The sequence below is a fragment of the Giraffa tippelskirchi genome, chromosome 3 (genome assembly GCF_054371585.1).
Source record: "Giraffa tippelskirchi isolate mGirTip1 chromosome 3, T2T-mGirTip1v1.2.pri, whole genome shotgun sequence".
In the NCBI taxonomy this organism is placed as follows: Eukaryota; Metazoa; Chordata; class Mammalia; order Artiodactyla; family Giraffidae; genus Giraffa; species Giraffa tippelskirchi.
Window position 1 is genome coordinate 63,766,018 of NC_137277.1, and position 22,020 is coordinate 63,788,037.

Below are 22,020 nucleotides of genomic sequence, written 5' to 3' on the forward strand. Positions count from 1 at the left end.
GTGTCTAGAAAAGGTGGGAAAAGTGACTCTAAAGCAATTCTGTAGCTTTTTTTCTGTAAAACAAGGATGGCTGCTTCAAGTGATGCAATGGCAGAAATGAAGCTGTTCTACAGGCAGCTTTTAGATGACCCTTGTCTCCCTGGGGCCAGCCCTCAGTACCTGGTATCTTCACTGTGCCGCTGGACGAGGTGTCATCAGTGTAGGGATGGCTACTCTCCACCACCACAGGCTGAGAGGACAGGCGGCCACTCTGTGAGTCTGTGGCCACATCCTCCAATTCAGTGACACAGAGCTCCAACAACATATCTGCCACCTGTGGGGGGAAGCAGGGGACAAAGCAGGAAGACATCAGGATGACTGCCTGGTTCAGTTCTTTCCATAGGGACGGGGGCATGGAGAGCTTGGGAGTTTTGAGAAATCTAGTTTAAATCAGGGCTCAGTTTCCTCACCGATAAAATCATGATAGCAGAGCTCGCAGGGGTGCCGTGAAGCTTGGAGGGATCTATGTACAAGTAATAAGGAAGCCCCTGACACACAAAACACCCAATACATGCCAACTGATGAAATGAAACACCTGTGATTTCAACACTTCCTCTTCACATCAAGACAAGGTTATGTCCTAGTGAGGAAAATCTGTCCAGGAACAAAACTTTCAAGCAAGGAGCAGAAGGTGATAAAAATGACCAAGATCCTAGAAGGCATGGGGGTCAAGCAAGAGGGGCAGGAATGGAGAGGAGCAACCCAGCTGTCCAGGCTGAACAGTGGTAGACAGTACCTGAAATGAGACAACCAGGGGTGTCTCCTGACCCAAGACATTCAGGGTCAGCCCCCATACCATACTTGCCCAACAATCCATAATGTTCAGATTTCATTTCAAAATTTTAGTGATTCACACCATTTAAATGGTCAATACTGTGATTATATTTTGATTGCTATTTTAAAAAACAAACAATACATTGTTACAGTAATAACATATTAACTTCCAAAGTTTTTAAATTTAAAAAAACGTAATGAAACCATTCTCTATTTTTTCAGAAATGATTATTTTAATCTATTTTTCCTTGTATTTAGATAACAAAGATTATCTTAGTAAGAAGTTTCATTAATGACAAACTATAATCATTGCCATAATTTAGGTTTTATAATTATGAATGCAAAAGTTTCTCTTATTTAAAGAGTCTCAAATACTAGATCAGGGTAGGACATAAGAATAGCATCCTGCCACTGGCCAGGAAAGTTGGAAGAAAATCCCCATCTCTGTTTCTGTCTCCCCTTGAATTTGAAATGCTGATGTTATCTAACTCCTAATGCACAGCCCAGCAGGGGTCTTCTGGGCTTTAACACCTTCTTCTGCAAAGACAGCCAGTACCCCCAGGAGAGACAAATAAACTCTGAGAAGAGGGTGCCAGAGGGGTCATAGATGTGGTTCTGCCCTCAGAGCACTCAGAGTTCACAATCATTTCTCCCATCCACCAGAAACGTGAGTGTCTTTGAGGGAGTAACAACCACTGAGAGCTTCAGAAAGCCTGTGCTCTGTACTAAGAGAATGCACCAAGAACCAAGTCTGGAAGATATGTATACAACAAATTCTAGGTATTATTACTTTAAATCCACATTCTCATTCCATCTTTTCCTCTCACAAAAGCAATACACTTGTAAAAACATTAATACTTTGCTTATGGAAATCCACTTTGATTTAATCTCTCAGAATTATGCCAAGTTAACTTGCCTTGAAAAACTACGAAGTAGGAAACCTATAACCTTTCAGTTCTTCCTGATTATGATTAAGAAATAACAAGCCCCTAAAACATCTACCAAATCATTTACTATGATTTCAAGAACACTCAACCATTCCTAAGTACATTATGGTTTTGGTGGTGGTGATATGGAAATCAAACACAGGTGTTACATCTGCACAGGGCACGTGGCATCAGACTCCCTGACACAGCCAGTTCTGAAGAGGCAGAGTAAGGCTGCTGATAAACAACAAGGGTCCTTAAGAGAGCCCAAGGACTTCAGAACTGATTAGTTCTACTTCTAAGGTACACTGGTATGATATTGACTTGATGCCCTACATTAGCCACGTGAGGCTGTTCAAGCTTGACGTGAAATACAGTGGCAACATCAGGGCCTCAGGTGCACCAGCTGCATTTCACGAGCTCAAGAGCCACATGAGGCTAGGAGTCACCACACTGGATGGCTCTGGTATAGACTGTCATCATGGCAGAAAATACCACAGGGCCCAGTGCTACCAAATATCAGAATCTACTTTAAATAGTTAATAGTTAAAATACTGTGATAGTAAAGCATAAAAACTAGAACAATGGAACCAAAAAAAGTCTATAAAGGACCCAAATAAGTACAGAAGTTTACAATACAATAAGAGTGGCCTTCAAGTCACTGGGAAGAAGATGGATTTAGTCAATAAATTGTGTTGCTGCAACATGTTTGCCGTCTAGGAAAAAGTAAAGCTGAATCCCTACTTTATCCCCTATATCAAGATAAATTCCAGATGGTTCAAAAAGGTAAATATAATAACAAATGAAGCTCAGCCTGGTGCTCTGTGGTGACCTAGAGAGGTGGGATGAGGTGGTGGGAGGGAAGCTCAAGAGGGAGGGGATATATATATATATATATATATATGGCTGATTCATGATGTTGGTATAACAAAAACTAATACAACATTGTAAAGCAATTATATTCCAATAAAAAAATAACATGAAAACAAAAATGATTAAAAGAAACCTGAGAGGATTTCTTAAACAATGTCATGCTCATACCATATTTACAGCATAATACAAAATCCAGAAGCCATAAATGAAAACATTTGGCAGATCTGACTTTGCATAAACTAGAAATTTCTAAATTCTAAAATATTAAAACAATGTTAAAAGGCAAACTGAGGAGCAACTCAGCACAGACGATAGAGAATGGACTCATTTCTACTAGAAGTCCTTCAAGCACAAGACAGCAGCAGCACCTCCAGCCCACCCGCCCACCCGCAGCTCACCTGTGGGTAGGCAGTGCCCATGCCAGACAGCACAGCAGAAAGCACGTCCCTGCCCTTGTCCCCCGCCCGGCCACACACAGACAGCTTGAGCAGGTCCACCATGACACGCGTGTCGTCCACAACTAACAAACTAGTGAATTCATCCAAGGACTGAAGTTCTGGGCCTGACGCTTTATTCTGGCTTTCAACATCCTAAAAAAGTTCGACAATTAAAATGAGGAATCATATATTAAGAGACAAACAGTCATGAACTCAAAGGATACATATTACCAATGACGAACAAGGAACTTTCTGAGGTATTTAAGACCATGAAATACTAGAATAAGAAATAACAAGCCCCTAAAATCTGTATCACCATGTACTACGCTTTCAAAATCAGTTAACTATTTTACAAATTACCAACAGCAGCTGTCAAAATGAATGCCTAAACTATAAAGAAATGACAGTTTATACTGTGACCAACTCCATATCTGAGGTGTGTTTCAAGGGGGGACTTCAAATGAAATCTTACCATGTAAAATCTATCACCACAGGGTATGTTTGGGAGTCTTCTATCAACTGCATTTGTACACTATACTTTTACATCTTTTGCCTAGATTCTCTCCGTAATTCTTTCTCAGAATTTTACTTAACAGACTTATTGACATATAAACATTGCTCATAATCTCTTGTTTCTTAGGTACTGTCAAGAAGGAAATAAACAGTCTTCTCAGTATTCCCCTTTTACTTCTCATTCACAGTATGTCAGTTAAAACAAACCACACCTGTGATTATTTACCTCTTTCCACATCAGCAGAAAAAGGAATTGCTTGTTTGCCTGTGACAGCATCACTGACCCGTCACAATCCCACGTCATGAGGGTTTCCTGCCCAGGACAATCACCCCACAGCCTGCTGCCACCACAAAGGAGCCTCTTGAAGGTTGGCAGTGTGGTCTGGCTTACAGAAAGTAACAGGGAAATCCAACAGCTTCTGAGCTTAGAGGGAGTGGGTATCAGAGACCTGAGCCCTTCCTGATTCCTAGGCAGAGGCCAGCTCTCCAGGGAAAGGACAAGATGCCACAAACGTCTCTTCTCTTCTCTCTTGCTTTCTGGATCTCAGTGAAATCACTGTCAGTGGTTTTCAGAAGCAGAAATAAGCCAGGGAAAGCACAAGCCCCACTTAGGAATCTTAAGGGGAATGTGATCCGAACAATGTGCAGATTCCACCAATGCTCAAGTTGGCCCTGGAAACCATAGCTCTGAGGCAGGACCATGGGTTCTCCCTTAAAAGAAACAGACCCTGCTCCCACCTTCAAGTGAAGACACAAGGAATCAGCAAGTGAAGTGCATCAGAAACGAAGACACTCCAGAAACTCATTCACTGAAGACCAGCAAAAACATTCAGTGGAATGTATTAATCATATATAACATCTTTGGTCTTATTTGAAACAATATCAAACATTTTTTGGTGGGGTTATTTAAGTAAAAAAAAAAAAAAAACATAGAGAACAAATCCAAAGGAATTGCTGAAAAATAAAATCACTAGCTGCATAACCTTGCTGTTGTTTAGTCACTAAGTCATGTCTGACTCTTTTCCGACCCCATGGACTATATAGCCTGACAGGCTCCTCTGTCCATGGGATTTCCCAGGCAAGCATACTGGAGTGCGTTGCCATGTCATCTTCCAGGGAATCTTCCCAACCCAGGGATCAAATCTGCATCTCTTGTGTCTCCTGCATTAGCAGGTGGATTCTTGACCACTGTGCCCAAAACTAACATGAAAATTACTTGCCTGTTATTAATGAATCAAACAAAATTGAAATGATAGTAATTTCAGGCTATAATCTGGGTAATACCTATGCCTCATAAATAAATTGGTAAGAAAGAAATTATACCATCTTTCTTCTACCTAAAAGAAAAAATTTTGCATAATTCAGATTAATTTCTGCATTAAGACCTCACCCCAGGAGACTGCCAAATATCACAAGTTGAGTCCAGATATCTAATTTACAAATATCAATTTTCTTATTACTACAGGTTATGAATATTTTCCACAGCATATTTTTTGTCACTAGTAACAGCATAATAAATTAAGAGTTCCAAATGTAATTGAAAATAATATGCTTGTTCACAAGGTGAATATGCTGGCAAGGGAGACCATGTGAGCAGGATGAGATGGTCTCGGATAAGGAGCACCTGAGTCAGCTTGGGAGGGCGTCCACATGGGGGGGGGGCAGGGGGGAGAGGCCGCAATGTGACAGAGCCAAGCCAAGTGGAAAGTGTTCCTGCTTTGGGCCAGCTGGCATTGAGGATAGGGGTGGGTCAAGCAGGAGGAGACATCCCTGCACAGGCAGACTGGTTTTGAGTGCCACAAGCTATGCAGGGAAAGGAGGAGTTCCATGTGGGTGAGGAGAGGCAGCCAAATGAGAAGGTGGCTACCTAAGGGGAAGTTATTAAACTGTCAACAGCAGGAGCCAGATTCCTCACTTTCAGAGGAGAGCATGATCAATACAGAAAAGGAAGAAACTAGAATGAATCTTGTGCAGTTATTAGTACTGACTGTACTGCTGTGAACCAGTGGTTTTCAATATATGTAGGTATATACCAAAATACAAATTAACATGCATAACTTATTGAAAACATATATACATATGTATTTTCTAGTTCTGCCCAGTAAGAAAGGAGATGAACTGTACTTCCCACCATAGAAAAGAAAAGATGTTTCAGATCTTGGCTTTGAAATACCATTCTCCAAGAAAAAGAACCATGATTTTTTTGAGAAATATCTGATTTCTGTGCTGTAGCATAAAACATCTTGATGAATCTAGAATTCTGTGTTGTGCAGGAAACAACAAAATAAAAGAATAATGAGAATATGTTAGAAGAGAGAAAATTCTACCAAATATTTAAAGAATTGACACCAATCTTTCACAAATTCTCCCAACAAACAGAAGAGGAACACTGCCTAAGTCATCTAGGAGGCCAGTATTATGCTTTAATGCAAATCAGGAGAAGATATAGGTGCAAAAATCCTTAACAAAATAGCAAAGCAAACCAACAGGCAAGTTAGGCCCTGGAGTACAAAAGGGGTAACAGAGTTTTGCCAAGAGAATGTACTTGTCATAGTAAACACCCTCTTCCAAAAACACCAGAGCTGACTCTACACATGGACACCACCAGATAGTCAATACTGAAATCAGACTGACATCACCATTTGGCTGCATTCCTTGCAGCCAAAGACAGAGAAGCTCTATACGGTCAGCAAAAACAAGACTGGGAGCTGACTGCGGCTCAGATCACGAACTCTTTATTGCAAAACTCAGACTTCAACAGAAGAAAGTAGAGAAAACCACTAGACCATTTAGGTAAGAACCAAATCAAATCCCTTATGATTAAACAGTGGAAGTTACAAATAGATTCAAGGGATTAGATCTCACAGACAGACTGTCTGATGAACTATGGACGGAGGTTTGTAACATTGTACAGGAAGCCATGATCAAAACTATCCCCAAGAAAAAGAAATGTAAAAAGGCAAAATGGTGTCTGAGGAAGCTTTACAAATAGCTGATAAAAGAAGAGAAGTGAAAGGCAAAGAAGAAAAAAAAAAGATATACCCATCAGAATGCAGAGTTCCAAAGAATAGCAAAAGGAGATAAGAAAGCCTTTCTCAGTGATCAATGCAAAGAAATGGAGGAAAACAATAAAATGGGAAAGACTAGAGATCTCTTCAAGAAAATCAGAGAAACCAAGAGAACATTTCAGGCAAAGATGGGCTCAATAAAGGAAAGTAACAGTACGGAAACAACAGAAGCAGACGCTATTACGATGAGGTGGCAAAAATACACAGAAGAACTATACAAAAAGATCTTAATGACCTAGATAACCACGATGGTGTGATCACTCACCTAGAGCCAGACATCATGGAGTGAGAATCCAACTGGGCCTTAGGAAGCATCACTACAAACAAAGCTAGTGGAGGTGATGGAATTCCAGTTGAGCTAGTTCAAATCCTAAAAGATGATGCTATTCAAATGCTGCACTCAATATGCCAGCAAATTTGGAAAACTCAGCAGTGGCCAAGACTAGAAAAGGTCAGTTTTCATTCCAATCTCAAAGAAAGGCAATGCCAAATAATGTTCAAACTACTGCACAACTGTACTCATCTCACATGCTAGCAAAATAATGTGCAATATTCTCTAAGCTACGCTTCAACATGAACTGAGAACTTCAAGATGTACAAGCTAGATTTAGAAAAGGCAGAGGAAGCAGAGATTAAATTGCCACATCTGCTGGATCTTAGAATTGCAGAAAATCATCTACTTCTGCTTCACTGACTACGCTAAAGCCTTTGATGTGTGGATCACAAGTAACTGGAAAATTCTTAAAGAGATGGGAATACCAGATCACCTTACCTGCCTCCTGAGAAATCTGTATGCAGGTCATGAAGCAACAGTTAGAACTGGACATGGAACAACAGACTGGTTCCAAATTGGGAAGGGAGTATGTCAAGGCTGTATATTGTCACCCTGCTTATTTAACTTACATGCAGAGTACATCAGGCAAAATGCTGGACTGGATGAAGCACAAGCTGGACTCAAGACTGCCGGAAGAAATATCAATAACTTCAGATATGCAGATGATACCACCTTTATGGCAGAAAGCAAAGAGGAACTAAAGAACATTTTGATGAAAGTGAAAGGAGAGAGTGAAAAGGCTGACTTAAAATACAATATTCGAAAAATAAAGATCATGGCATAGGTCTCATCACTTCATGGCAAATAGATGGGAAACAATGGAAACTGTGAGAGACTTTATTTTTTTGGGCTCCAAATCACCGCAGATAGTGACTGCAGTCATGAAATTAAAAGACGCTTGCTCCTTGGAAAAAAGTTATGACCAACCAAGATAGCATATTAAAAAGCAGAGATATTACTTTGCCAACAAAGGTCCATCTAGTCAAAGCTATGGTTTTTACAGTAGTTATGTATGGATGTGCGAGTTGCACCATAAAGAAAGCTGAGCACCGAAGAATTGATGCTTTTGGACTGTGGTGTTGGAGAAGACTCTTTGAGAGTCCCTTGGACTGCAAAGAGATGCAATCCTAAAAGAAACCAGTCCTGAACATTCATTGGAAGGACTGAGGCTGAAGCTGAAGCTCCAATACTCTGGCCACCTGATGTGAAGAATTAACTCACTGGAAAAGACCTGGATGCTGGAAAGATTGAAGGCAGGAAGAGAAGGGGACAACAGAGGATGAGATAGTTGGATGGTATCACCAACTCAATGGACATGAGTTAGAGCAAGCTCCAGGTGCTGGTGATGGCCAGGGAAGCCTGGAGTCCTGCAGCCCATAAGGTTGCAAAGAGTCAGACAGGCCTGAGCGACTGAACTAAACTGACTGTGCTAGAAAGTAAAATGCTCAAAGAAATATGGAGACACATCAGAAAGACAAACCAGATGGAATGAAAGGCCTACCAAAGGCCAAGTCTGGGACAATTTGGGTGTCAAACGATGATAGTAATATATGTCAGTATTTGAGTAAAATAGAATTCCATGAATATATACTGACAGAAAGATGAGATGAAAAGGGAAAGTTCTTCCCTACTGAAGAACAGCAATAATGGTATTCCAAAAGGAATGATGAAATCTGAAAAAATCACCATTTGACAATTATCACAGTAGTAATGGACCCAGCTGGAATTATCAAGAGATACTAGAAACTGGGAGATTAAAACATAATGAGGGATAAGGTAGTAACATAGTCCCAAAGTAAATTATCTCCCCATGAACATCTACAAACATGCTTTTTTAAAATTATTTCCAATGCAGAAATCTTGTAGACAAATTTAACCAAGTAATAAGAATTAATATCACCTGTGATGCAGCAAATCAACAATGCACACACCTCAACAGAATGCACTGAAAAGAACTCCACATCATCCCTGTGGCATTTCTCATAAAAAGAGGAACTTAAGGATGGTTCCATATTGAAGACAAAAAGAGGTAACCCTCACCCCTGGGCAGGTTCTAGACCTGTAACAAGCAAAATCTGAGTTGGTCTCTGAGGCAGAAAATAGTCCCTGATCAATGGCGATGTCTTGATAATTAGGAAGCACATTCTGAAGCTTTAAGGAGGGTTGGGATTATGCTATGCAGCTCTCCCACCAACAGTTTAGAAACATTAACTATTGGAGAATCTAGGTAGATAGTACAAAGGAGTATACCACGTTCTATTTCTAGGAACTATTTCTGCAACTTGTGTGTACATTTAAGATTATTTCAAAATAAACCATTAAAGAAGAAAACCCCTTGACCTCTTTGGTTTTGGTCATGGTTTCTGCAATGATGCTGGCAGCTCCTGGGTCATCTGTTACTGGGATAAATGGCCGAGAAGAAGCTGAGCAAGCAGATGGGGTCACTGCAGAAGGGGTCACAGCATCCTCGGAAGAGATCATCTAGTTTGAAAATGAAGAAGAAAAAGGACAAACTTGGCAACATGGCACACTTCCCACCTAACTCCAAAAGGCTTACTTACCCCTCAGGTCATCTGGAACATGTCAGATTTTACAGAGATAACAAGACATTTATACTACCAGCTACCAACTCCAGTGCAATCTGGGACAGCCCTGCAAAGTTGAGCATATTCATGTTCCCAGGAAAACCTATTAATATTCACAAGAAATCACATGAAAACAACTAAAATGAGCTCACATCTCTCCAAGCTGGGCTTTTGCCCAAGCTAAATTACAAAAGCCTTTAGTTTTCAGAGCATTCAAGTTTCAGAATTACAGATGAACAACTGTGCGTTGCACTTAGCAACTTTTTAAAAGAATATTCCCATCTACACACTAAAAGGCTCCTTTTAAACAGAATACTAATTCAAGCCAAAAATCATAGTAGTAGACACAAACACATTCTGAATTAAGTGAAAGAATGACTTATACTTTATAAGACACAAATGAGCTACCTTTCACTTCCTGATCAAACACTGCTTTACTGCTTTACCATTTATTTTTACCTCTCCTCTCTTTTCTTGCCATGGATTTGGACTCAATCTGTCTTCAATATCAACAGCCAGCACACACTCCTCTCCATTCATGGGACTGGCCATGGCAGATACGTCAGAAGGGGGTGCCGAGGAGGAGAAGGAAGGACACTCCACCGGGGCAACCATGCCAGCTGGCATCAGGGCCCCGACCACGGTGTCTCTGTCAGGAGGGAAAGCCAGGCCTGTGGTGAACTGTATCTACCTCTGCAGGATGGCAGAGTCAGGGGGCAGGGCAACTGTTTACTGAAGGATTCCCTCATCATTATAGGATAACTATAAAAAAAGTGTTTTAGAAAAATATTGAATGTTATTACTATGTATCTGTTGCCTAAAATATTTACTCCTGATCTTATTTACTGAACAACCATAGTGGTAACAGGTGAAAAACTGGCAACATAAAAATCAGACCAGAATAAGCCTCTGGATTTCTCTGAGAAATCTTCTTGGTTGTTAACAGTCTAAGGATAATTTGGGGTTTTGTTGTTGTTAGGTCACCAAGTCATATCCAACTCTTTGCAACCCCATGGACTGCAGGCAGACCAGGCTTCCCTGTCTCTCACTGGCTCCTGGAGTTTTCCCAAGGTCATGTCCATTGAATCAGTGATGCCATCCAACCATCTCATCCTCTGTTACCCTCTTCTCCTTCTGCCTTCAAGTTTTCCCAGCATCAGAGTCTTCTCCAGTGAGTCGGCTATTCGCATTAGATGGCCAAAGTATTGGAGCTTCAGCATTAGTCCTTCCAAAGATTATTCAGAATTTATTTCCTTTAAGATTAACTGGTTTGATCTCCTTGCTCTCCAACGGGTTCTCAAGAGTCTTCTCCAGCACCACAGTTCGAAAGCATCAATTCTTCACAGTGTTCTGCCTTTTTTATGGTCCAGCTCTCACATCTGTACACGACTACTGGAAAGATTTGCCTATATGGACCTTTGTTGGCAAAGTGATGTCTTTGTTTTTTAATACACTGTTTAGGTTTGCCATAGCTTTCCTGCCAAGAAGCAACCATCTTATAACTTCATGGCTGCAGTCACCATCCACAGTGATTTTGTGTTTATTGCAAGCCAGATACCAAAGGTGCCTCACACAAGGCAGCAAAGACTAAATGTCCTCTCAACGACTAACTAAGTTAGCCTTTAGTCTAAATTAATGTCCCTAAGTATTTATCTCTATTCACCACGTACATAACCACAATACAATGTTTGATGGGCCATTTATTTAGTCTGCATGAAAATAGCAGCAAAATGGAAGAAAAGACAGCACTATCAAATCTCTGCCTTATCAAGAGTGAAGGAGATGACAACTGTCTTAAATATTACTGTATATAAGCATCAACTAATTTTTCCCCCTAAAACAGGGAAGCTTAGGCCATAAAGAATAATGAAAATGTTCTTCAACTTGATTTTCTAATTCATATTTCAACCTCCATTAAAGAAAAGCACAAAGATACCATCATTCACTATCAAAGGGTAGATGACCTAAAACTCATAATATTTAAAAACAACAAATATTCTCCATCAAAAAATGACAAAAACCTAAAGTTTACATAATTGTGGGATTTCAGAAGCTAGCAAACAAGCCTACCTGGCATACATGATTTGCAATGCTGTAAGTATATGAGATAAGGCCTGTTGTTTGGCCAGATTTCCATCTAATGATAGGAGAATCTTGGCAAGAGAAGGGCGATTTGGTTTAGAATTATTTGCACCATTGATTTTATTACTGGCAGGAGAAGAATCAGCATCAGAAGGCACACCTGGAAAAGTAAAATAAAACAGGGTTCAATTTTTAAGATCAGAGTTTGCTCTTTTTCTATAATTTGACCTTTCCATTTCATTTCAAAGCACACTGCAATCAGCATTTTGCTATCTCACAGATTAAATATTAGTTTCACTAATAATCTCACATAGTTTAAAAACGAACATCTGTATTTCTCTAAAGAAGTTATTTTCAGCAAAGGTTCACTATAACTACAAAAATATGTAAATACTTTTGCAAAATGCACTTATAACAATTTACGCTACACATATATAAGCCATGAAAATATTATGATAACTATCTATATTTACTTATCAATGAAATGTAAAGCGAAACAAAAAATCCAAAACAATGGTGAGAAGATGTATGTTCACCATAGACAGTGTTAGACACAAGTTCCAGCTCACTGCCCTGAGAGTTCCCAGGCTTCAGGACAGGGAGAGAACCAGATGGAACCCAGTGGTCTCTGTGAAAGAGGAGGTTGAGCTCAGCGCCAGGGAGTCCAATGTGGCCAAAGTTCACAGGACAGGATAAGAGAGGGAAAAGTTGCACAGAGAGTGCCCTGGAGATATCCAGGCATTCTCACTCATCCAGATAAGATGTCTACATAAATGGGCATGACCCAGAGACAAAGAAAGAACTTCTATGAAAGGACTAGGAGAACATAGAGGTCCCAGCTACTGCCTGTTCCCATCAGCTAGAGGGAAGACCTCATAATTCACAAGGCACTAAATAAAATACTCAGTGGTAGGGAATTATTAGTCCCAGAATAATATCAGCTCTGAATCCACTTAACAAATCCAAAACAAAGACCCAAAGGGATCAAACTGCTTTGAGAGTAATTTAACTGTATGTAAGCTCAAGAAGATTCATTACATACACAAAAGTCTCCAGCAACATTCGGGGTAAAACTCACAATGTATGGCATCCAACTAAAAGTTACCATCTTGGAAGAAAGGCAGAAAAATACCACTCAACTCAGAAATAGGAAGAAAAATCAATTGATCTAAACAATCCAGAATTGACATAGATATTACCATCAGCGGACAAGTTAAGTTGAAACACTTGTATCTGTATTCCATATGTTCAAAAGAGAATCAGAGACATGAAAGAGAAAAAAAAAAAAAATCAAATTTTTGGAGAAGTAGCTAGGATGTCTGAGATTTAAATAGTTTGGTAACATTAACAGCATATGAAAATGAAGCAAAGATGAGTGCATGTGAAGATATGGCAACAGAAACAATTCATGTGAAACACAGAAAAAATAGTTTAAAAATGAACAATGTCATTTATCTGTGGAACAACTTGAAGAGTCCTAATATACATGGAACTAGACTTCCCAAAGGTACAGGGAAAAAAATTGTTTTGAAGAACAGTGACCAACAATTTTACAAAATGGATGAAAACTTAAAACCCAAAGATCTAAGAAGCACAAAGAACCACAAGTGCTTGAACCACGAAAATAAAAACCAGGGAAATAAAAAGAAAATCCTAAAAGCAGTCTTAGATAAAAGACATGTTATGTACAGAAGAACAAAGATAATAATGACAGCAAATTCTCAATGAAAATAATGTCAACCTAAAATTTTATAGTCAGCTAAAATATGTTGCAAACATGAAGCAAAATAATGACTAGTTTAGCCATAAAAAGCTGAAAGGAAGAATCGCAGATCTGAGCTGACAAGACATAAAAAAGGAATTCCTTCAAGCAGAAGAAAAGTGATTCCAGATGGAAAAAGGATCTCCACAAAGAAATAAAGAACACTGGAAAGAGTAACTATGTGAGTAAATATAGAGATATTCTTTTCTTATTACTTAACTCATTTAAATAAATAACCTGATGTTTAAAAAAGTTAATTTAAACAACTGTAACATTTATAACATACAAAGAAATGCATAACAAAAACAGCACTAAGACTGGGAGGAAAGAAACAGATATATTATTGTATGATTCATATACTATACATGAATATCACCTGAACGTGGTGGTGGTTTAGTCGCTAAGTTGAGTCCAACTCTTGCAACCCGATGGACTGGGAGCCTGCCAGGTTCCTCTGTCCATGGGATTCTCCAGGCAAGAATACTAGAGTGGGTTGCCGTTTCCTTCTCAGGCGGATCTTTCCCACCCAGGAATAGAACCTGAGTCTCCTGCATTGCAGGAAGATTCTTTACCGACTGAGCTACGAGGAAATCAGCTAAAGGCAGACTATGATACATAAAAGGTGCATAATTCCTAAAACAACCACTAAAACAACACAATAAGTTAGAGCTCAAAGAAAACAAAGGAGAAAATACAACATCAAAAAGAACAATTAATTCAAAGAAAGGCAGAAAAAGAGCAGATAAAAACAATAAACAGCTAGGACTAATATAATACAAAACAAACAGCAGGATACTGACTGAAAACAAATACATTCATAATCACATTAAATGTGAGTGAAGAGAGTCCCAGAGAAAAAATTAAAAAGCAAAATCCAACTATATGTTGCCTACCAGGAATTTTCTTTTAACAGGTTAAAAGTAAAAAGAATGGAAAAAATATACCATAGTTTGTCATGTACCTATATTCTTATCAGTCAAACTTGATTTCAAAGCAGTAATTTCAAAGCAAATGGATAAAAGGATAATCTGTCATAATGATGTCAGTGTCAATTACTCAAGGAGAGTAAATGTCTACACTAGAAAAGTAGGAAGACCCTAAGCCAATGACCTAAGCTTCTTAGAAGAAAAGAATAAAGATTAAAGATCAGTGAAACAGAAAACAGAAAAACAATGAAGGAAAATCAAGGAAATCATAAGCTAGTTCTTTGAAAAAACTTAATAAAACTGATAAAGCTACAGACAAACTGGAAAGACAAGACACAATTACCAATATAAAGAATGAGTAATAATACCACAATAGAGTCTACAAATATTAAAAGAAAAATAAGCAAACACTGAGACCAACTTTATGCCAGTAAGTTAAACTTCCATCAAAGACACAAATCTTACTAGAAAAGAAACAGCTAACCCTAAATCTTGAAGGAATTTGTGGTTTAAAAACACTACACAAAGAAAACTCCAAGCACAGATTGCTTCACTGATGAATTCTACTGTAATAATACCAAATCTACACAAAAAGGAAAACTAAGGAGAAGGAAACACCACTTCATTCTGTGAGGCCAAACAAACAGAGACATTAATAGAAAACTACAACCAATATCTATCATGAACAGAGAGGTGAAAGTTCTTAACTGGCTTTTTTTTTTTTTTTAAGCAACTAGAACACAAAAAAGTACAAAAAGAATAATTAATATGTCAAAAATAAAGCTGAAAAATATATAAAACTGGGCTGTCATGGTGGGCTGGCCACAGAAGACCACTGGCCTTGTGGGATTGGCTTATATTTAAGATCCACATGAGAAGCTAAGAATATTGTATACAAAGATTCTTGGATGTTCTTGGATGAATCCCTAAAAATGCACCATATAGAAGGTATACAGTATAGATTACAAATGAGAAGCTGGGTACAGTTAAAACGGAACCAAAGGTTATAAAATTAGAAGAGCAACAGTGAAAAAGTTGGCTTAAAGCTCAACATTCAGAAAACTAACATCAGGGCATCCGGTCCCATCACTTCAGGGGAAATAGATGGGGAAAGAGTGGGAGTAGTGTCAGACTTTATTTTGGGGGGCTCCAAAATCACTGCAGATGGTGATTGCAGCCACGAAATTAAAAGACGCTTACTCCTCGGAAGGAAAGTTATGACCAACCTAGATAGCATATTAAAAAGCAGAGACATTACTTTGCCAACAAAGGTCCGTCTCATCAAGGTTATGGTTTTTCCAGTAGTCATGTATGGATGTGAGAGTTGGCCTGTGAAGAAAGCCAAGCACCGAAGAATTGATACTTTTGAACTGTGGTGTTGGAGAAGACTCTTGAGAGTCCCTTGGACTGCAAGGAGAACCAACCAGTCCTTCCTAAAGGAGATCAGTACTGGGTGTTCACTGGAAGGACTGATGTTGAAGCTGAAACTCCAATACTCTGGCCACCTCATGCAAAGAATTGAATCACTGGAAAAAACCCTGATGCTGGGAAGGATTGGGGGCAGGAGGAGAAGGGGACGATAGAGGATGGGATAGCTGGATGGCATCACCAATTTGATGGACATGAGTTTGAGTAAACTCCAGGAGTAGGTGATAGACAGGAAGACCTGGCATGCTGCGATTCATGGGGTCGCAAAGAGTCGGACACGACTGAGAGACTGAACTGAACTGACTGAACTTCAGGGTGGTCAAATAGGAGAGGTGATTTTTTATGAATTAAATGAATTAAATTGTCTGCGAGAAAAATGGTGGAGTAGAAAACATGGGAGTCCTCAGTGGAAGAGCCTCCTGCCAACCAATGGAAATGGGTAATACAAACATTAAGTGACTAGTGTCTTCATGGGAAACTATATAATTAAAAATACTGTTATATTAAAAACATTTTCAAATTAATCTTATGATCAAGAAAACTGATATAGAACATATTTAGGAGACTTGATAAAATGGATGATTATGGTACCAGGGGCTTGTGAATCAATTTTTGATTTACACAGCAGCTATTCAAATTACTGAAGAAGCTGAAGTTGAACGGTTCTACGAAGACCTACAAGACTTCTTAGAATTAACATCCAAAAAAGATGTCCTTTTCATTATAGGGGACTGGAATGCAAAAGTAGGAAGTCAAGAAACACCTGGAGTAACAGGCAAATTTGGCCTTGGTGTACAGAATGAAGCAGGGCAAACGCTAATCAAGTTTTGCCAAGAGAACGCACTGGTCATAGCAAACACCCTCTTCCAACAACACAAGAGAAGAACTACATATGGACATCACCAGATGGCCAACACCAAAATCAGATTGACTATATTCTCTGTGGCCAAAGATGGAGAAGCTCTATACAGTCAGCAAAATAAAAAGACCGGGAGCGAACTGTGGCTCAGATCATGAACTCCTTATTGCCAAATTCAGACTTGAACTGAAGAAAGTAGGGAAAACCACTAAACTATTCAGGTATGACCTACATCAAATCCCTTATGATTATACAGTGGAAGTGAGAAATAGATTTAAGGGACTAGATAAGATAGAGTGCCTGATGAACTATGGACAGAGGTTCATGACATTGTGCAGGAGACAGGAATCAAGATCATCACCAAGAAAAAGAAATGCAAAAAAGCAAAATGGCTGTCTGTGGAGGCCTTACAAATAGCTGTGGAAAGAAGAGAAGCGAAAAGCAAAGGAGAAAAGGAAAGAAACACCCATTTGAATGCAGACTTCAAAACAATAGCAAGGAGAGATAAGAAAGCCTCCCTCAGCAATCAATACAAAGAAATAGAGGAAAACAACAGAATGAGAAAGACTAGAGATCTCTTCAAGAAAATTAGAGATACCAAGGGAACATTTCATGCAAAGATGGGCTCAATAAAGGACAGAAATTGTATGGACCTAACAGAAGCAGAAGATATTAAGAAGAGGTTGCAAGAAAACACAGAAGAACTGTACAGAAAAGATCTTCACGACCCAGATAATCACAATGGTGTGATCACTCACCTAGAGCCAGACATTCTGGAATGTGAAGTCAAGTGGGCCTTAGGAAGCATCACTACAAACAAAGCTAGTGCAGGTAATGGAATTCCAGTTGAGTTATTTCAAATCCTAAAAGATGATGCTGTGAAAGTGATGCACTCAATATGCCAGCAAATTTGGAAAACTCAGCAGTGGCCACAGGACTGGAAAGGGTCAGTTTTTATTCCAATCCCAAAGAAAGGCAATGCCAAAGAATGCTCACAATTGCACCCATGTACCATGCTAGTAAAGTAATGCTCAAAATTCTCCAAGCCAGGCTTCAGCAATACGTGAACCACGAACTTCCAGATTTTCAGCTGGTTTTAGAAAAGGCAGAGGAACCAGAGATCAAATTGCCAGCATCTACTGGATCATCAAAAAAGCAAGAGAGTTGCAGAAAAAATTCTATTTCTGCTTTATTGACTATCCCGAAGCCTTTGACTACGTGGATCACAATGAACTGTGGAAAAATTTGAAAGAGATGGGAATACCAGACCACCTGACCTGCATCTTGAGAAACCTGTATGCAGGTCACAGTTAGAACTGGACATGGAACAACAGACTGGTTCCAGATAGGAAAAGGAGTACCCAAGGCTGTATATATTGTCACCCTGCTTATTTAACTTATATGCAGAGTACATCATGAGAAACGCTGGGCTGGAGGAAGCACAACTTGGAATCAAGATTGCCGGGAGAAATATCAATAACCTCAGATATGCAGATCACACCAACCTTATGGTAGAAAGTGAAGAAGAACTAAAGAGCCTCTTGATGAAAGTGAAAGCAGAAAGTAAAAATGTTGGCTTAAAGCTCAACATTCAGAAAACTAACATCAGGGCATCTGGTCCCATCACTTCATGGGAAATAGATGGGGAAACAGTGGAAACACTGGCTGACTTTATTTTTGGGGGGCTCCAAAATCACTGCAGATGGTGATTGCAGCCATGAAATTAAAAGACCCTTACTCCTTGGAAGGAAAGTTATGACCAACCTAGATAGCATATTAAAAAGCAGAGACATTACTTTGCCAACAAAGGTCCCTCTAGTCAAGGCTATGGTTTTTCCAGCAGTCATGTATGGATGTGAGAGTTGGACTATGAAGAAAGCTGAGCACCGAAGAACTGATACTTTTGAACTGTGGTGTTGGAGAAGACTCTTGAGAGTCCTTTGGACTACAAGGAGATCCAACGAGTCCATCCTAAGGGAGATCAGTCCTGGGTGTTCATTGGAAGGACTGATGTTGAGACTGATGCTCCAATACTTTGGCCATCTGATGCAAAGAGCTGACCCATTTGAAAAGACCTGGATGCTGGGAAAGATTGAGGGCAGGAGGTGAAAGGGACGACAGAGGATTAAATAGTTGGATGGCATCACCGACTCAATGGACATGGGTTTGGGTGAACTCTGGGAGTTGACGATAAATAGCTAGGCCTGGCGTGCTGCAGTTCATGGCGTCGCAAAGAGTCAGACACAACTGAGAGACTGAACTGAACTGAACTGATTCAAATTACTTCAAAAATGATGTATTTTTTTTAAAAGAGAGAGATTGTGGCAACATTTGAAAGTTAACTGGAAAAATTCCATAGATTTTCAACACAGAGACCATATTTGAGAGATGAAGTATTTTTAGTAGTATCTTCAACACATCATTTAATTTTTTATTGTGAAAAAAAATAGAAAAGATACTTATTATTTAAACAAATTTATAGGTCACTGAAGTGAAGCAGTAAGAAAAAACTGATCAAATTAGAATTTGTTATACACTGGGAAAGCTAATTTGGTATTTGAAATATTTATAGGGGAAGTTGGAAAAACATTTCTGTCTCACTGAAGGAAGTTAGCTTTCTGGCCATTTGCCTTTAGTCTTCTTGATCAAACAAAGTACAGCATGAGAGAGAGAGAGTTTCTGCAAAAGAAGAGACACATCTGGTTGTATGGTTATAACTTCAAGCTGGAATCACTAAGTCAGTTCAGTTCAGTCGCTCAGTCGTGTCCGACTCTTTGCGACCCCATGAATCGCAGCACGCCAGGCCTCTCTGTCCATCACCAACTCCCGGAGTCCACCCAAACCCATGTCCATCGAGTCGGTGATGCCATCCAACCATCTCATCCTCTGTTGTCCCCTTTTCCTCCCGCCCCCAATCCTACCCAGCATTAGGGTCTTCTCCAATGAGTCAACCCTTTGCATGAGGTGCCCAAAGTATTGGAGTTTCAGCTTCAACATCAGACCTTCCAATGAACACCCAGGATTGATCTCTTTTAGGATGGATTGATTGGATCTCCTTGCAGTCCAAGGTACTCTCAAGAGTCTTCTCCAACACCACAGTTCAAAAGCATCAATTCTTCGGCGCTCAGCTTTCTTCACCGTCCAACTCTCACATCCATACATGACCACTGGAAAAACCATAGCCTTGACTAGATGGACTTTTGTTGGCAAAGTAATGTCTCTGCTTTTAAATATGCTATGTAGGTTGGCCATAACCTTCCTTCCAAGGAGTAAGCGTCCTTTAATTTCATGGCTGCAATCACCATCTGCAGTGATTTTGGAGCCCAAAAAAAATAAAGTCTGACACTGTTTCCACTATTTCCCCATCTATTTCCCATGAAGTGATGGGACCAGATGCCATGATCTTAGTTTTCTGAACGTTGAGCTTTAAGCTGACTTTTTCACTCTCCTCTTTCACCTTCATCAAGAGGCTCTTTAGTTCTTCTTCACTTTCTGCCATCATCACTAATTTCCAATATGAGTGCAGCTGGGTATCAAACAGAAGATAAATGCTATTAAAAGAATGAAGCAGTTTGGCAAGTTTAAGGTTATACAAAAATAAAATTACTTATGTCCTCAATTATACATACATTTATATATAGAACTGAATGAAAAAGAAAATACAACATATGAAAATTTGAGAGATGTAGCTAAAGCAGTGCCAAGACAGAAGTTTATAGTACTAAAAGTTTACACTAGACAAGACAAATGGTCTCACATCAATAATCTACGCTCTCATCTCAAGAAAGTAGAAAAGAATAGAAAATAAACACAAAGCAAGCATAAAGGTGAGAACAGAAACCAATAAAACTGAAAACAGAGAAGACAAAATCAAAGAAATGAAAAGTAGCAAAACCAAGCGGGGTATATTCAAGGTATGGAAGACTAACTAAAAAATCTGAATGTGAATACTAACAGCCCAAAACTGGAACTAATCCAGATGTCCTAAAAAACAACAAATATATTTCTACACACTAATAAGGAACAACTTGAACATTTCTAGATAAGACCAAGGAACAAAAGAAATTTTTAAAATACCATTTGTAACAGAATGAACAATATGAAATATTTAGGGATAAATATGACAAAAGATATGCAAGACCTGTACACTGAAACTATAAAATATTGCTGAGAAATATGAAAAATGTAAACAAATGGAGAGAAAAAGTATACTCATGAGTGGGAAGATTCAATACTGTGAAGCAAACCCCAAATTGATCTATAGTCAATGTAATCAAAATCCCAAGTAGGTTATTTTATAAAAATGCACATAAAAATGCACAAGCTGAGTACAGCCACTATGGAGAACAGTGTGGAGATTCCTTAAAAAACTGGGAATAGAACTGCCATATGACCCAGCAATCCCACTGCTGGGCATACACACTGAGGAAACCAGAATTGAAAGAGACGCGTGTACCCCAATGTTCATAGCATTGTTTACAATAGCCAGGACATGGAAGCAACCTAGATGTCCATCAGCAGACAAACGGATAAGGAAGCTGTGGTACATATACACAATGGAATATTACTCAGCCATTAAAAAGAATACATTTGAATCAGTTCTAATGAGGTGGATGAAACCGGAGCCTGTTATGCAGAGTGAAGTAAGCCAGAAAGTAAAACACTAATACAGTATACTAATGCATATATATGGAATTTGAAAAATGGTAACAGTAACCCTATATGCGAGACAGAATAAGAGACACAGATGCATAGAACAGTCTTATGGACTCTGAGGGAGAAGGTGAGGGTGGGCCGTTCTGGGAGAATAGCATTGAAACATGTGTATTATCATATGTGAAACAGAACACCATTCCAGGATCAATGCATGAGACAAATGCTCAGGGCTGGGGAAATGGGATGACCCAGAGGGATGGGAGGGGGAGGGAGGTTCAGGATGGGGAACACATGTAAACCCATGGCTGATTCATGTCAATGTATGGCAAAAACCACTACAATATTGTAAAGTAATTAGCCCCCAACTAAAACAAATAAATTTATTTTAAAAAAATAAAATAAAATAAAGGAAACCACCTTTTAATTTCGTATTAAAAAAAAAATGCACAAGCTGATTCTAAAAGTTACATGGAAATGCAAAGGGTCTAGAATACCCAAAACATATTTGAAAAAGAACAAAGCTAAAGAATTACCAAAGCCTTAACTCAGTCTTTTATAAAGCTATAGTAATCAAGACAATGTGGTATTTGCGTCAAAATACAAAAACAAATCAACAAAACACATCTGAGAATCCAGAAATAGACCCACACTTACATAAACAACTGATTTTTTTGACACAAGTACAAATTCTGTCAATACAGAAAGGATACTATGTTTTTGATGAACGCAACTGAAACAACTAGATATCCAAATACCAA

General features: G+C 39.1%; 1 protein-coding gene and 1 pseudogene across 2 annotated transcripts in view; one reads left to right on the forward strand and one right to left on the reverse strand.

The window, feature by feature from the left end:
* The window catches only part of HERC2 (HECT and RLD domain containing E3 ubiquitin protein ligase 2), a 249,136-nt gene that overhangs the window by 50,424 nt on the left and 176,692 nt on the right, over positions 1–22,020 (reverse strand). For both annotated transcript variants that reach the window (XM_081583082.1, XM_081583083.1), the window contains 5 exons: positions 11,620–11,791; positions 10,009–10,198; positions 9,305–9,445; positions 3,011–3,202; positions 160–313 (listed from right to left, as the gene is read on the reverse strand). In XM_081583082.1, coding sequence (XP_081439208.1) covers positions 160–313; positions 3,011–3,202; positions 9,305–9,445; positions 10,009–10,198; positions 11,620–11,791 — 849 coding nt within the window. The remainder of the gene's footprint in view (positions 1–159; positions 314–3,010; positions 3,203–9,304; positions 9,446–10,008; positions 10,199–11,619; positions 11,792–22,020) is intronic.
* LOC145542446 (NADH dehydrogenase [ubiquinone] 1 alpha subcomplex subunit 5 pseudogene) lies at positions 15,130–15,349 on the forward strand (annotated as a pseudogene).